At 38.9% G+C, this 15,581-nt stretch overlaps 1 protein-coding gene across 1 annotated transcript in view; it reads right to left on the bottom strand.

Moving 5' to 3' along the window:
* LOC126161413 (protein quick-to-court) overlaps positions 1–15,581 on the bottom strand; it is a 765,830-nt gene that overhangs the window by 47,055 nt on the left and 703,194 nt on the right. The window contains exons 5-6 of the mRNA XM_049917202.1: positions 2,326–2,500; positions 633–728 (exon numbers count right to left, since the gene is read on the bottom strand). Of these exons, the coding sequence (XP_049773159.1) occupies positions 633–728; positions 2,326–2,500 (271 nt within the window). The remainder of the gene's footprint in view (positions 1–632; positions 729–2,325; positions 2,501–15,581) is intronic.

Raw genomic sequence — 15,581 nt, 5'->3', positions numbered from 1 at the left:
TAAATAGAAGTTTCTTTTGTACTGTCATTCCATTGCAACTTCAAACTGGGATCACTTTCATTCAGCACAGTAATGGAAATTTGACCATAATATAGTGCTTATCAACCATATCAGTACAGTATGGAGTATGTATGTAGGTGATGCAGACGTATGACAGGCTAACAGTCATGAGCATAGAAAGTTCTTGAGAAGAATAATGTGTTCCAGAAATATCTTTATTTCTTAAATTGGAAAATTATTAACTGTGTCTTCATTCAACATATCACAGCTGCACCCTTTAAAAACACTCTTCTCAAACAGATATAGTAATAGGTATGGTTCAAATGTTCTAGGCATTTCAGAGCTTCTACATTGCAGGGTGTGCAACAGTGTGTGTTAATAAATTATATAGTTACCTTCCCTATTTCCTATGTGTTACCTGAATTCTGATGCCATTATTTTAGAATAATTTTCAGTTTTTTTTTATTTTTTAAGGTGCAAGAGAAACAACACATTTAATGCTTTCATTCAAAATTTGTAACTACACTAGGACAAAACATTAAAGGGACTGTGACAAAGTCTGCTGGGGAAATAGAAACGCATCCACCAGGATGTACCATGCAACACATTAAAAGCACATCACAAAGCCTCACCTTGATATGTTCCAGCTCATTTTCTGTTGTCTGCAACTGTTTTAATAATTCTGGAACTGACACCCTATTTGGTGCCTTATGTGCAAACTCCAGTACCTGAAATAGCATGTATGTTATCACTGATTTGCTTTTACTGTAACATGAATGTCAAAGCTGTGTTAAGTTAAGAAAAAGTTAATTTATGAGAAGTATGTAATCATGTTAAAACTAGAATTCTAAGGGGGAAAACAACTTCCAAAAGGTGCAAGAGACTGTTGTATCCTTCAGATTCAGCATAGGAAGCCCGAGTGCTTGGATATCAGAAGTTTCATTTACCACTCCATTTTCGAATTTCAATATATAACATACAACAATTAATACTTAACACACTACTACAAAAAAAATTACACTTCTTATGGACAGAATGTTCCACCAGTAATGAAGTTAACAAAACAGGTGTGGTTTAAATGAAATACATTTGATGGGGCAAGATATGAGTCAATAAATAAACTGGCAAAAGTTCTAATTAATCAAGTGATGCAAGTATTTGTATTACAGAGCTTAACAAAGTCTGTGGCAGAGGTTTCTTCCTCTAATCACATTTTGTTCTAGGATTTACAATGGCCAAGTGCTTCTGCTTAATGTGTAATCAGTTTAAAGAATACATAGAAAAAATATAAATGGCTGAGTGTGTTAACTGCACTGCAAATGTCATATGAGAAAAAATAACAAATCAAAAATTATTTGTCTCTCATTACCATGTGTGGAGAGAGAGCTATATCCCTCTTTGATAGAATTATCTAACAGATAAAGACATAGAATGGAAATGTAACATATCAGTTTCTGTTCGCATAGACATGTTACGTAACCTGATTGCATACATGCAGATATATATTCGATTTCTCTCACTGAAAAAACTTTGCTCAAAACAAACAAACATGTTAAAAGTTTGATTTGCATCATCCCACAGAAATCCAGATTAAGGCTTCTTCAGATTTTCCATAAAGGAAATTTGCCAGTGACCTTGCAAAGGTTCTGTAACTAGCTGTAACTGAGAATTGTTTCCAGTTTTTGTTAGAATATGGGCATAATTGACAAAGATGAAATGTATTATCTTGGATCACAACTGATTTCTGAAGAGTGAATGAATCTCATTTTTGATAGATTTTATTTTTCAGCTAAGGAGAACTGTTTCCAGTTTCGCTTATAATATGATCATAATGGACAAAGATGAAATGCATCATCATAATTGATTTTTGAAGAGTGAATGAATCTCATTTTTGATAGATTTTATTCTTCAGGTAATGTTGCAAAGTTTTGAATCAGAGTGGAAGTATCATCAGCAAGTTTAAATTGCTTATGTGAGTACAAGTTTCAAGCATCCTTCCATACTTCTGCATGAGTTATTTAGGATCATATAAACACACAATTAACATTTTCCAACACATAAGCAAAAATGCATAATGTACAAAAAAGATCAAGCCAAAACAGTAGGACAGTTTACACATCCACACTGTGTTGAACACCTTTAAGAAATCAAGGAAGATAATTACAGAATTCACAGTCTGGTGAAACATTTTCCAAAAAAAATCCTTTCTATTAATTTTAGTTTGTAGCAGCATACCGTATGGCTAGGCAGTTATCAGACTGAAGAGCTGCATAAAGCTAGATCACACTTCAGATAGAAAATGAAAAGGGAGACAAAAGTTCTTACCTGATCTGCATGCTCAAACTTGGCAGCCTCTTGTCCCTTCATGTACATTTTCAAATACATATTTTTATTCCTCTCTTCATGCTCCTCCATGCTTTTGCGCAGGCTCTCTGTTTCCCTCTCCAGTTCTCTGATCTTATCCTGCGCTTTATCATATTCAGTTCGTAGTTCACAATACCTGTGAACAAGCAATTGTCATTAAAGTATGCAATACAACCGAATGCTTGTGGTACTGGGCAGAGTCAAGATAGATAGGGGGGGGGGGGGGGGGCAAGGGAGGGTAGTAGAGCGAGTGGTAGAGAGGGATCAAGAGACGGCAATAGATAGGGTGGAAGAGAAGTAGAAATGTAGGAGGGAAGTAGAGAGGAATGGATGTAGAGAAGCATGGAGGTAAGAAGGGAGGGAGACAAGTCATTCCTTCAAGTATTTGTAAATGATTTAAATATGCTACTTTCCCACAACACCATCACTCTTTGAACTTAGCCCCTTCCACTGCAACAGCATCTGGCACTCTAAATTGACAATTTTATTTCCCACTCCGATGTCGAGTCTCCTTTTACACAATTTTTCACATTTCTCACCTGCTACAGTCTCAAATCTGACTGCACTAGGAAGCAATGTGCATAGTGCTACCACCTAGGGTAGCATGTGGTAACTCTGTGTTGAACTATAGCAGCTGTGTTGAGAGAAAGGCTGTAATTATTATGTTCCAGCTAGCAGGCACAAAATAGCTAGTTCTTCTAGCACAATCCTCTGAGGAAAAGATCATAGAGAATTTAGAGGAATGCCTAAGGGAAAACAAGAGTGACAATGATTTTGATGATGACAATGATTGATTTGTAAACAATTTGAGTGAAATGATGATGGAAACAGACCATCCTGAAGAGTTCCAAAAAGTATCACACAATGAAAAGTTTTGTATTGTAATTCTTGTGTATATTTGAGTGAAAGCGCACTTTTTGTTTTCATGTATACCCTAATGTTGGTGAGTGGCCTCATTGTTTCCACAAAGAGGCTAGTGCAAATCTCTGTGGAAATTTAAATAAGAGTGCATTACAGACTGGAAAGGGTTAAATAATACTGACATTTGCAAGTGCAGCAACTAGGAAACAGGGTTGCTGACCATTTGCTTTCTAAACAAAGGAAGTATTTGAGAAGCAGGGAGTATATGTAGATAAACTAAATATTCAGTGTATTTTGGCATCACATATTTCATATGTTAACATATGCAACAATATTTGAGAAACAAACACACACACACACACACACACACACACACACACACACACACACAGAGAGAGAGAGAGAGAGAGAGAGAGAGAGAGAGAGAGAGAGAGAGCGCAAATTTGTAGTTGTATTTTGACTACATTTCCACAACACCCATGTGGCATGGTAAGGCACAGTTCTCCACTGACTCTGTCCCTTCCAGTGATGTTATTACCATGTCCTGTGGGAGAACCTCTCACAGTAGAGTATGAAAATCATTGGTGGAAACATTTCGGAAATCATTAGAGAATTCAGTATTCAAAGATCCACACTATCAAGAGTGTACCAAGAATACCAAATTTTGGGCATTACCTCTCACAACAGACAATGCAATGCCGGATGGCCTTCACTAAGACTGAGAGCAGCAGCATTTGCATAGAGTTGTCAGTGCTAACAGACAAGCAACACTGCGTGAAATAACTGCTGAAATCAATGTGGTATGTACCTCGAACGTATTCATTAGGACAGTGCAGCCAAATTTGGTTTTAAGAGGCTGTGGCAGCAGTTAACCGACGTGAGTATCTTTGCTAACACTGCTTCTCCTGCACTGGTGACCATATTGGTTGAACCCTAGACAATTGGAAAATTGTAGCCTGGTAAGATGAGTCCCGATTTCTGTTGGTATGAGCTGATGGTATCGTTCGAGTGTGCTGCAGACTGCATGAAGCCATGGATCCAAGATGTCAGTTAGGCACTGTGCAAGTTGGTGGTGGCTCCTTAATGGCATGGGCAGTGTTTACATGGTATGGGCTGGGTCCTCTGCTCCAACTGACCCTATCATTGACTGGAAATGTTTGGGTATTTGGAGACCACTTGCAGTCTGTCATGAACCCAAACAAACATGGATTTTTTATGGATGACAATGCGGCATGGCACAGGCACAATTGTTTGCGGCCTGTTTGAAGAACATTTTGGACAATTTGAGAGAATGATTTGGCCGCCCAGATCGCCCAACATGAGTCCCACTGAACATTTATGGGAGGTCAGTTCGTGCACGAAATCCTGCCCCAGCAAAGCTTTCGCGAATATGGACAAATATAGAGGCAGCGTGGCTCAATATTTCTGCATGGGGCTTCCAAGAACTTGGTGAATTCATGCCACATCGAGTTTCTGCAGGGGAAAAGGAGTTCTGACACAATATTACGAGGTATCCCACATCTTTTGTGACCTCAGTGTACATCGTCACTCAGTTACTAAATGAGTTAGTGCCTCTGGTTTTTGGAGGAATCTAGTAAGAGACTGATCACATACTTAAAGAAACTGACCGTCAGGAGGTAACGCACAATAGGTATGTAACACATCTAGCGTACAGGTAACACGGGTGCGACATTAACTGATGAAAGTTACTAGGAAGGCAAACTACCGTGGTGTACGCTTACTTATGGTGTACTCTCAGGGTGTATACAGGGACAAGGAAAAAAAATTCCCGGATTTCCCGGTTGAAAATACACTTTCTCCCGGGGTGAACATACACTTTTCCCGTGTTAAGCGATAGTATACTTTTCCTCGGCACTGTAAAACTTATCAGTCCTTTGAATGTTTATGGTTTTATATGTCGACGTAGGATTCCCGGCACTTTAGAAAACGAAACTAAGGGGCGGAAAAAACACGTTTTGGAAAGATCTTTGATGTGCAGCAACATGTACGCTACATATTTTCATGTTATGAAGGTATAAATTAGAATTCCACCATACACCGAATGTTACTTTCCAAAGCATTGGAATCGAGATTGCGACGCGCTTTTGTAAGTCAGTCATAGCTCATGTCACGTGATCTCGCCAGCCGAAGACAGCATAGGACATGTGACATAGTCAGCCAATAGCAAGATCACTTACGTAGCGCGAAAACACAAATAGGAAAAGTTATGGTTTAAATTAATATACATAGTGTTGCTACAAGAAAAACAAAGCTTTCACATATAATCGTGGTCTTGAAGATTAATAAGCTGCAAGAGACGCTAAGCTTCCACATATAATGTTAATCTTTTTTGCGCGTGTTACACTTTCAGATATATCATACAAATGTGCCAGTAAAATTTTTAATAACGACATAAATTTCTGATCTTCTGAGCTCGAAATTCTTCTAGGTGGTCGTCCTCAAAGATTTGATTTTTAATTGAGAGTCAAACGCTCTGTGATTTCTCTGTTCATCATAAGAATAAACCTGATGTAAACAAACGTGATGATCGGTCTGAAGCAGTAGCGCTTGTACACTGATGTTACGCTCTTGGAAGTAGGTCCTATTTAGGCATTAGATATCTTGTTACTTAGTTACTTTAAACATTCTAATGTATTAACAGCCGTCGCCGTTTTTCTTAACCACGCTTACGCTATGTAGTTTTTATTTTAAAAATCGTGTACCGTCACAGTCTCTGTACTGCTGTGCTCTGATTGTCGCACTATTAACACGCAGCGAGAAAATGGGTGAGCCTGCTTCCTGCTCCGTTGTGGAACATGGTTACGAAGTGCCGGGAAATAGGTTGTTCTTATGTTTTTCAAAAATTTCCAGAAAAAATTGGCTGGAAAGTTTGCCGAAGAACTGTATTTGATATAGCTGACATGCAACTACATACTGGGCATATAGTGGAATCAATAGCGCCTGCACTGCAGCCCAGCCCGTCTGGTCAGAGAGCTGGCTGTGTAATAAAAAACTGACGAGGGAACCTCCCCATCGCACCCCCCTCAGATTTAGTTATAAGTTGGCACCGTGGATAGGCCTTGAAAAACTGAACACAGATCAATCGAGAAAACAGGAAGAAGTTGTGTGGAACTATGAAAAAACTAGCAAAATATACAAACTGAGTAGTCTATGCGCAACATAGACAACATCAAGGAGGGAAGGAGCTCAGGAGCGCCGTGGGCCCGTGGTAAAAATAAAAAAAAAAATTAAAAATTTTTTTTAAAAAGTGGTTAGCGTGAGCAGCTGCAAAACGAGAGGTCCTTGGATCAAGTCTTTCCTCGAGTGAAAATTTTACTTCCCTCATTTTCGCAACGTTATGATCCGTCCGTTCGTTCATTTACGTCTCTGTTCACTGTAATAAGTTTAGTGTCTGTGTTTTGCGACCGCACCGCAAAACTGTGCGATTAGTAGACGAAAGGACGTGCCTCTCCAATGGGAACCGAGAACATTTGATCGCAAGGTCATAGGTCACCCGATTCCTCCACAGGAAAACACGTCTGATATATTCTATACGACACTGGTGACGGCATGTGCATCATGACAGGAATATGTTGTCTACCCACCTAACTTGTACACTTGGCGAATGGGTAAAAAGATTCTTCCACCTTGCCTGATGTAGGTTTTCTTGTGGATGTGATAATCACTCGCAAAAAGTGATCGCATCGGTTGGACGGACGGACAGATAATAATTGTCTGAAAATAAAAAATTAAACTTTTCACTCGAAGGAAGACTTGAACCAAGGACCTCTCGTACCGCAGTTGCTCACGCTAACCACGGGACCACGGCGCTCACATTATCCTTGATGTTGCATATCCTGCACATGGATTACTCAGTTTGTATATTTTGCTTATTTTTTTCATAGTTCCACACAACTTCTTCCTGTTTTCTCGATTGATCTGTGTTCAGTTTTTCAAGCTCTACCCACTGTGTCAACTTATAACTAAATCTGAGGGGGGGTGCGATGGGGAGGTTCCCCTGTGAGTAAAGAGATCAACGACGAACGGATGTCATCTGACGTCCGCTACGACCAAATATAACAAATAATAACGAACAAAATAAAATAAAAATAGTAGTGTAGTAGATTCATGAATCAAAAGCAGTCCTTGGGGCTCTGGTTCAAATCTAGCTACGATCGTCCTTTTTTCCCATTCGATTTGAAATGCCTACACCCGTAATTGTAAAATTCATCGTCTTTTTTTTATGAATAATGCACGTCGTCTTGTTTCTAATTACATACTGCACGCGAAATTCTTGTTTTCATATCAAATATAAAGTCTTAATTATCTATATTTTATGAAAGATTGTTAGTAAAGGGTGCTTAAATTAAGAAAACATAACAATTAAATTTTCAGGACAAAAATGGAAAACCAAATATTCTTTATTTGGACTATGTCCATTGCTTTATACCAAAGATGTAGGCTCAGACGAACCAGAGTTATTCGTGTCGTAGAAACATGCCTCGAGCTCACCATACAAATGTTGCACCTTTACATTTGCCACTGTACCATTACAATATGAATCCAGCGGAACTGCTCTGCAGCCAAGTTACGGAATTTGTCGCGAGAAATAACAACACTGTTAAGCTGGCAGACGTACTGGAACTAACGCACGAAGCTTTTTCACACGGCACTGCCGAACGCCAGTGGGTTGTAGAACGGCACGTCTTAAAAGAAGATATGAAAATGCGGCGCTTGGGTGGCTTCGTGGATTCTGTTATTGATCGACTCGTTATCAACATTGCAGATGGCAGTTACAGAACTGAAAAGTATTTCTCGGATTCGTTAAGGAAGGAGCTAAGAGGTTACCAGACAACTGACTGCAATTGCCTTCAGTGGCTTCAGTATTCATCAACACGGTGAATCCGTGCAGTATGTTTTCGCATTACACATAGCTCGCTCATAAAAATTACCGTATGTTTCATCACTCTGGTTTGTAATTAGAATAGTATGTTAGGTGAGATGGAGAGCATGTAGATTCCCATCGGGTCATCTAAGAAGCGTGCGGCAGTGCTCGAGTTTTGCCGTATATTATCTGATTCCATTTAAAAATTAAATGACCTTGAAAACTACATTATTTGTCTGCTCGGTTCTTTTTACGTCAGAACTACAACTGTTCACATCACTGCGTGTTAGCTGGCTGGCGTGTGCCGCCCAAGTTAAATGGCGCCAGTAAAGCTGTTGTCTCGCATTATCGCTCAGGCTATGCAGTGTCGGATTTACGGCCAAACTTTCAGGAAACATTCCTTACACACAAATAAAGAAAAGATGTTATGTGGACATGTGTCCGGAAACGTTTAATTTCCATGTTAGAGCTCATTTTAGTTTCGTCCACCTACGCTCAATGGAGCACGTTATCATGATTTCATACGGGATACTCTACCTATGATGCTAGAACATGTGCCTTTACAAGTACGACACAACATGTGGTTCGTGCACGATGGAGCTCCTGCACATTTCAGTCGAAGTGTTCGTACCCTTCTCAACAACAGAGTCGGTGACCGATGGATTGGTAGAGGCGGACCAATTCCATGGCCTCCACGCTCTCCTGACCTCAACCCTCTTGACTTTCATTTATGGGGGCATTTGAAAGCTCTTGTCTACGCAACCCCGGTACCAAATGTAGAGACTCTTCGTGCTCGTATTGTGGACGGCTGTGATACAATACGCCATTCTCTAGGGCTGCATCAGCGCATCAGGGATTCCATGCAACGGAGGGTGGATGCATGTATCCGCGCTAACGGAGGGCGTTTTGAACATTTCCTGTAACAAATGTGTTTGAAGTCACGCTGGTACGCTCTGTTGCTGTGTGTTTCCATTCCATGATTAATGTGATTTGAAGAGAAGTAATAAAATGAGCTCTAACATGGAAAGTAAGCGTTTGCGGACACATGGCCACATAATATATTTTCTTTCTTTGTGTGTGAGGAATGTTTCCTGAAAGTTTGGCCGTACCTTTTTGTAACACCCTGTAGACCCACTAGGCACGGGCCTAGGGGCGGCACATTAAGGGGGGCGGCATATTTTGCTCTGCACTCATTTTAACATTCTACGTTTTAAAATAACTGCGCTTACAATCGACAAAAATTTTTAATATTGTGAAACAACTTCCTAGTTTAAATAAGCCTTAAAAACGAAATTCGACAATACAAGCCTGGGAATATACATAGTTTACTTGGTGACTGAATGAAAATAAACATTGGGTTTCTGTCTGGTATTATCTTCATGACTGTTCAAAAGTTGTCAGGACGGCAATCTACAATACAATGTTTAAAAGTTCTTATTCTGAGAATGTTGTCGGCTTCTACTTAACCCTGCCATATTTTCCCCGTGAAAATACCAGGACTCCTGAAGATCTGTGATAAACTAATCAGCAGTTTCTTAAATACTGTAACATGTGTGGGCCTCAGTATGTAAAACCCGACTCTACTTGAATTTCTTGTAGAAATTACGGCGAAGTATCAAATCAGCACTCCATTACTATAATTAATGTGAAAGCTCTGTGGTCTCCAATATCTGAGCTTTGACTTAATGACACCCATTTAACAAAACATGTTTTACATTTTTAAACACATGTTTATACAAAAACAACATAAGCAGAATATCTAATAATTGTGAAATACACTTCACAACAGTTTAAACATTTTATTTATTTATTTACTAAGTTACTTTTTTTGGCGAAAAAAGAAGAAGAAACCAACTTTCGTTTGTCTCATTTATTGTGCTGCAGCTTGCACGATATCAAAGTTCCCACTCCGTGCAATCGAATAGTACGTGGCATTGCAAATTTTATAAAAAACTTCTTAACTAAGCTTTTTTCTTCGAGGAAAAGTTTATTTTGTGTTGGAACAAAAAGTGCATTTACGTGTAGACGTAACAGCAGTGTTCACACAAATGACGACATACCACATCAACTGCCAACAAGACTGCTTAAACTTTGTAGTCTTGTCTTCTCTGCCCACAGAAACCGCTAAAATGTTATAAGAATAAGTGGGATAAGAGTCGATCCACCACATCTCACTGAAAGAAATCACAAAAATTATTTGCTTTTTAAATTAGAAAGACAATGTCAAGAATATTAAGAATATATTTGCGTCCCAGCTAAAATTCTGGCGACACGGGAAACAGAAGCCAAAAACGGGACTGTCTTGTTTTCTTTATGAGAGAAATTCCAGCCGGCAGGTGTGCTACTGTTCACTGACTACAGAGAAGCAGGTGACAATTAAATTAAATTATTCTGCATTGTCCTCCTTTCATAGCACATTACGTCGAGTAATCCGAGTTGGTCAGTTCATCGCTTCGTGTTTATAGGAAAAATCTTTCTGCTTGTGTGACGTGTTTAAAGACAAAAGCTTTGTGCTCATGTGCGGTGTAGTACGACTGGAACTGGATACAATCTTTCTTTCTTTCCTTTTACAATTTTTTTCTTTTTTTTTAGGTTGACAATTTTGTACGTGCCTCAACATGAATAACTGTGAAAAAAGCAAACGTGCAAAATTAAGTGGCGTGGCATTTCATATATTATCGAAGGAAAGGCGAGAACGAGAAGCCAACGTACTAAAAACGCTTGGCAGTGTAGATAAATTTTTCGCACAAAATGTAGCCGGATCGAGTTCAAGTAGTACGGATGATATTTCTGGCACTACAGTTGTTGTAAAAGAAGTAAATACAGGCAAAACAAAAGTTAAAAATGAAGAAAAGCAAATTGTTCCTGATTCTGAGTTTCACGAAAGACTATGTGTCGAGTCAGACATTACAAAAAGAAATAACCTCGTTAGTGATGATCCTGCAGAATGGTGTGTCAGTGAATCAACAATCGGCATTCTCTTACAACGTGGCATTAATCAAAATTGCAAAGGTGATTTTTATAATTCAAGAAGATAAATAGGCGATAAAACCATATATTTGAACAAAAATGTATTTTACTGTAGACTTTTAAATGGTAATCAATTTTGTGTGATTTTATCATATACTCTTGTAGCATTGGTGCTGTTTCCTGTGCACCATATAAATGTTCGGAGGTAAAGCCGTGATTGCTACCAATGGTTTTGCAGATTAGAAAAATATTTGTAATATTTTATCTCTTCATGAGAATTCACTTGAACACAAAAATTCTAAGTTATCACTCTTAACAAGAAAACAGTCACTTGGTATAGTAGATGACCATTTCGAGTCATATGTTGAGACAGAGAAAATGTACTGGCGCAGAGTATTGAGAAAGGTGTTTTGCAGTAGTGAAGAAGCTAACTAGTCGTGGACTTCCCCTACGTGGACATGTTGAAAGATTCCATTCATTACATAATGGTCAATTTATGATGTCTCTTGAACTTATAGCCGAGTTTGATCCTTTTCTCGCAGAGCACAATGAACGCTATGGAAATCCAGGGCACGGGCATAAAAGTTATCTTTCTTCAACAATCTGTGATGAAATAATAGAGCTTCTTTCTGAACGAATAAAAAGAATTATTATAAGTGAAATAAAACGGGCCAAATATTTCTCTATAATAGTAGATTCTACTGTGGACATTTCACATATTGATCAATTATCTTTCACACTAAGATATGTGAACGAGAATGGTGAACCTGTCGAACGTTTCCTTCTGTTTTTACCAAACCCGCAACACAAGTCCGACAACAGCTGAGGCCGTACTAAAAGTCTTGTCTACAAATTCCATTGATATTGCTGACTGTAGAGGCCAGTCATATGACAACGCAAGCAATATGCCAGGAACCTACACTGGTTTGCAGGCACGCATTAAAGAACGAAATCCAAAAGCGCATTATGTGCCTTGTGCAGCACATTCTTTGAATTTAGTCGGCACTAGTGCTGCAAGCCGTTGTCGGGAAACATGCTCATTTTTCAGTGTAGTGCAAAACCTTTATAATTTTCTTTTTCTGCTTCTAGACAGCGCCTTGGATAAACGTCTTTCTTTCACGAAACCAGGAATCAAAACGGTAAAAAGTTAATCAAAAAGACGTTGGTCAGCAAGAGAGGAAGGGTGTGTAAGTCTATTTGAAAACTGGGAGGGTGTTATCAATGCCCTCACACATATTGCCAATAATACTTGTGCGAAATGAGGCTTCAGCTTTATTGAATCAACTAAGCAGACTAGGAGCAGTATTCATGATAAAAGTTTGAAAGGACGTATTCCAGAGATTTAATAGTGCAAATTTGAAATTGCAAAGTGTAAAGATTGATACTAAAATAGTGCATGAATTATATGAATCACTTGTAGGATTTATTGCATCTATTCGTGGCATGTTCGACTATTATGAAAACAAATTCATGGAGATTGTGACTGATACAGACTATGAATGCAACTATAAAAGATCACGAAAAAGCAAACTTCATGATGACGAAGAAGCGGACTAATTAAGTTTTTCTGACTGGAAGGAAAAATTTAGAGTCGAAACATTTCCCCCAGTACTCGACAACTACGCCGCATTAGTGAGAAGCAAGGAAAGTTATAACTAGTTACTATTTAAAACATTTTTTGGGGGGGCATATAATATGGTGTGCCTAGGGGCGCAAAATTCTTAAATCCGCCACTGAGTCTATGTGCGTGTAACACAGCGTAGGGCCGTGTCCTACGTGAGCGACTTCTGGGTACGCGACACTCCAGCGACAAGCAGCAGCAGCAGCAACGGGCGACAACGCTGGGTGTCCTGCGTGCGAGCGAGCTACAAGATGGCTGCTTAAAGCCAACCAGCTGTTTCTATAATACGGCGTCCTTAACCTGTAGAGTAGTTGTAGTTGTTGTTGTGGTCTTCAGTTCTGAGACCGGTTTGATGCAGCTCTCCATGCTACTCTATCCTGTGCAAGCTACTTCATCTCCCAGTTAACTACTGCAACCTACATCCTTCTGAATCTGCTTAGTGTATTCATCTCTTGGTCTCCCTCTACGATTTTTACCCTCCACGCTGCCCTCCAATACTAAATTGGTGATCCCTTGATGCCTCAGAACATGTCCTACCAACCGATCCCTTCTTCTTGTCAAGTTGTGCCACAAACTCCTCTTCTCCCCAATCCTATTCAATACCTCCTCATTAGTTATGTGATCTACCCATCTAATCTTCAGCATTCTTCTGTAGCACCACATTTCAAAAGCTTCTATTCTCTTCTTGTCCACACTATTTATCGTCCATGTTTCACTTCCATACATGGCTACACTCCGCACAAATACTTTCAGAAACGACTTCCTGACACTTCAAATATATACTCGATGTTAACAAATCTCTCTTCTTCAGAAACGCTTTCCTTTCCATTACCAGTCTACATTTTATATCCTCTCTACTTCGACCATCATCAGTTATTTTGCTCCCCAAATAGCAAAACTCCTTTACTACTTTAAGCGTCTCATTTCCTAATCTAATTCCCTCAGCATCACCCGAATTAATTCGACTACATTCCATTATCCTCGTTTTGCTTTTGTTGATGTTCATCTTATATCCTCCCTTCAGGACACTATCCATTCCGTTCAACTGCTCTTCCAAGTCCTTTGCTGTCTCTGACAGAATTACAATGTCATCGGAAAACGTCAAAGTTTTTATTTCTTCTCCATGGATTTTAACACCTAATCCGAATATTTGTTTTGTTTCCTTCACTGCTTGCTCAATATACAGATTGAACAACATCGGGGAGAGGCTACAACCCTGTCTCACTCCCTTCCCAACCACTGCTTCCCTTTCGTGCCCCTCGACTCTTATTACTGCCATCTGGTTTCTGTTTCTGTAAATAGCATTTCGCTCCCTGTATTTTACCCCTGCCACCTTCAGAATTTGAAAGAGAGTATTCCAGTCAACTTTGTCAAAAGCTTGCTCTAAGTCTACAAATGCTAGAAACGTAGGTTTGTCTTTCCTTAATCTAGCCTCTAAGATAAGTCGTAGGGTCAGTATTGCCTCACGTGTTCCAATATTTCTACGGAATCCAAACTGATCTTCCCAGAGGTCGGCTTCTACTAGTTTTTCCATTCGTCTGTAAAGAATTCGCGTTAGTATTTTGCAGCCGTGACTTATTAAACTGATAGTTCGGTAATTTTCACATCTGTCAGCGCCTGCTTTCTTTGGGATTGGAATTATTATATTCTTCTTGAAGTCTGAGGGTATTTCGCCTGTCTCATATATCTTGCTCACCAGATGGTAGAGTTTTGTCAGGACTGGCTCTCCCAAGGCTGCCAGTAGTTCTAATGGAATGTTGTCTACTCCCGGGGAGTAAGGCTACAGAATTAAGTTTACTTAAGAAAATAATGCGAAAAGGAATGCTGTGCATGAAATTTACAAAGGGAGGAATCTCCACGGAGAATTTCGTAAGTATCGTCAACTACGAAGATTACCAGACAAGTTCTTCGAATACACGTGAATGAGCAGAGGAGCATTCGACTATCTCGTCAATAAATTAAATACGTATGGTTTTTTTTACATGATCAAGAACTTTTAACAGCCAATAAATGCGGAAGAATGACTATTACATGACTAACAACGCTAAATGCAAACATAAGCGCACAGATTGATGACAGGTTTTTATATTTTTACTGACTCAGTTACGATTCTGTATACTAAGTTTTATGTATACTGTTTACACTGCATCGCTAAGTATATTTTTGAGGTCTTGCCAAAGAACTTGATCTTCACACCTATCCCAGTATATCACACACATTTAATTCCTAATAAATTACATTGAACCATGAAATTTAACAGATATTTGATGCTGCGAACGTAATTCATCAGCGGTCATTGTTAAGGCAAGCGTTTCAATTACTCTAAATAGTCTGTAAAAGCAAAGCTAACAAAATTTTTGAAAAGACAGTCAGACGTTTTGTGTAATGATTTGTCTCAAAGTTTGAAACAAAAAATATTAGGGAAACGTTTGGTGCACCTCATTTTCTGTTCATGATTTCAAGCATCATTCAAAGAGATGTAGAACGTTTCTCTGATCTACTTATTTCTTTTACACAGACACTTTCATAAAATATTTGACTCATTTCTTTCATTTTTTTATTTCAAGTTTTATTCAGACAGCATGATCTTACAGACTCCTCATTTGCCTTCCTAACGAACTTGATTCGAAGGAATCCTTTTTGACATTTAAATACCGCACCAATGCATCTTTTTATGTGCAAAATAGCTAGGTCTTGTACAGATGGCATTTTTGAAACTTCGTTTACAGCAGCTTTTCGTGAAATATTTCAATTTTTCCTCAGCTTATTAATTAAGTTTTCGTTCATTACTGTGATTACTTTCCAGTAGTTAAATATTTTGATGCCAAACGACCTCATGCTGGTTACTTTGATACCTCGTTTACCTGTTTCTCTCCCTTT

Source organism: Schistocerca cancellata, chromosome 2 (assembly GCF_023864275.1).
Source record: "Schistocerca cancellata isolate TAMUIC-IGC-003103 chromosome 2, iqSchCanc2.1, whole genome shotgun sequence".
NCBI lineage: Eukaryota > Metazoa > Arthropoda > Insecta > Orthoptera > Acrididae > Schistocerca > Schistocerca cancellata.
This window is presented reverse-complemented; position numbering and strand designations above follow the sequence as displayed.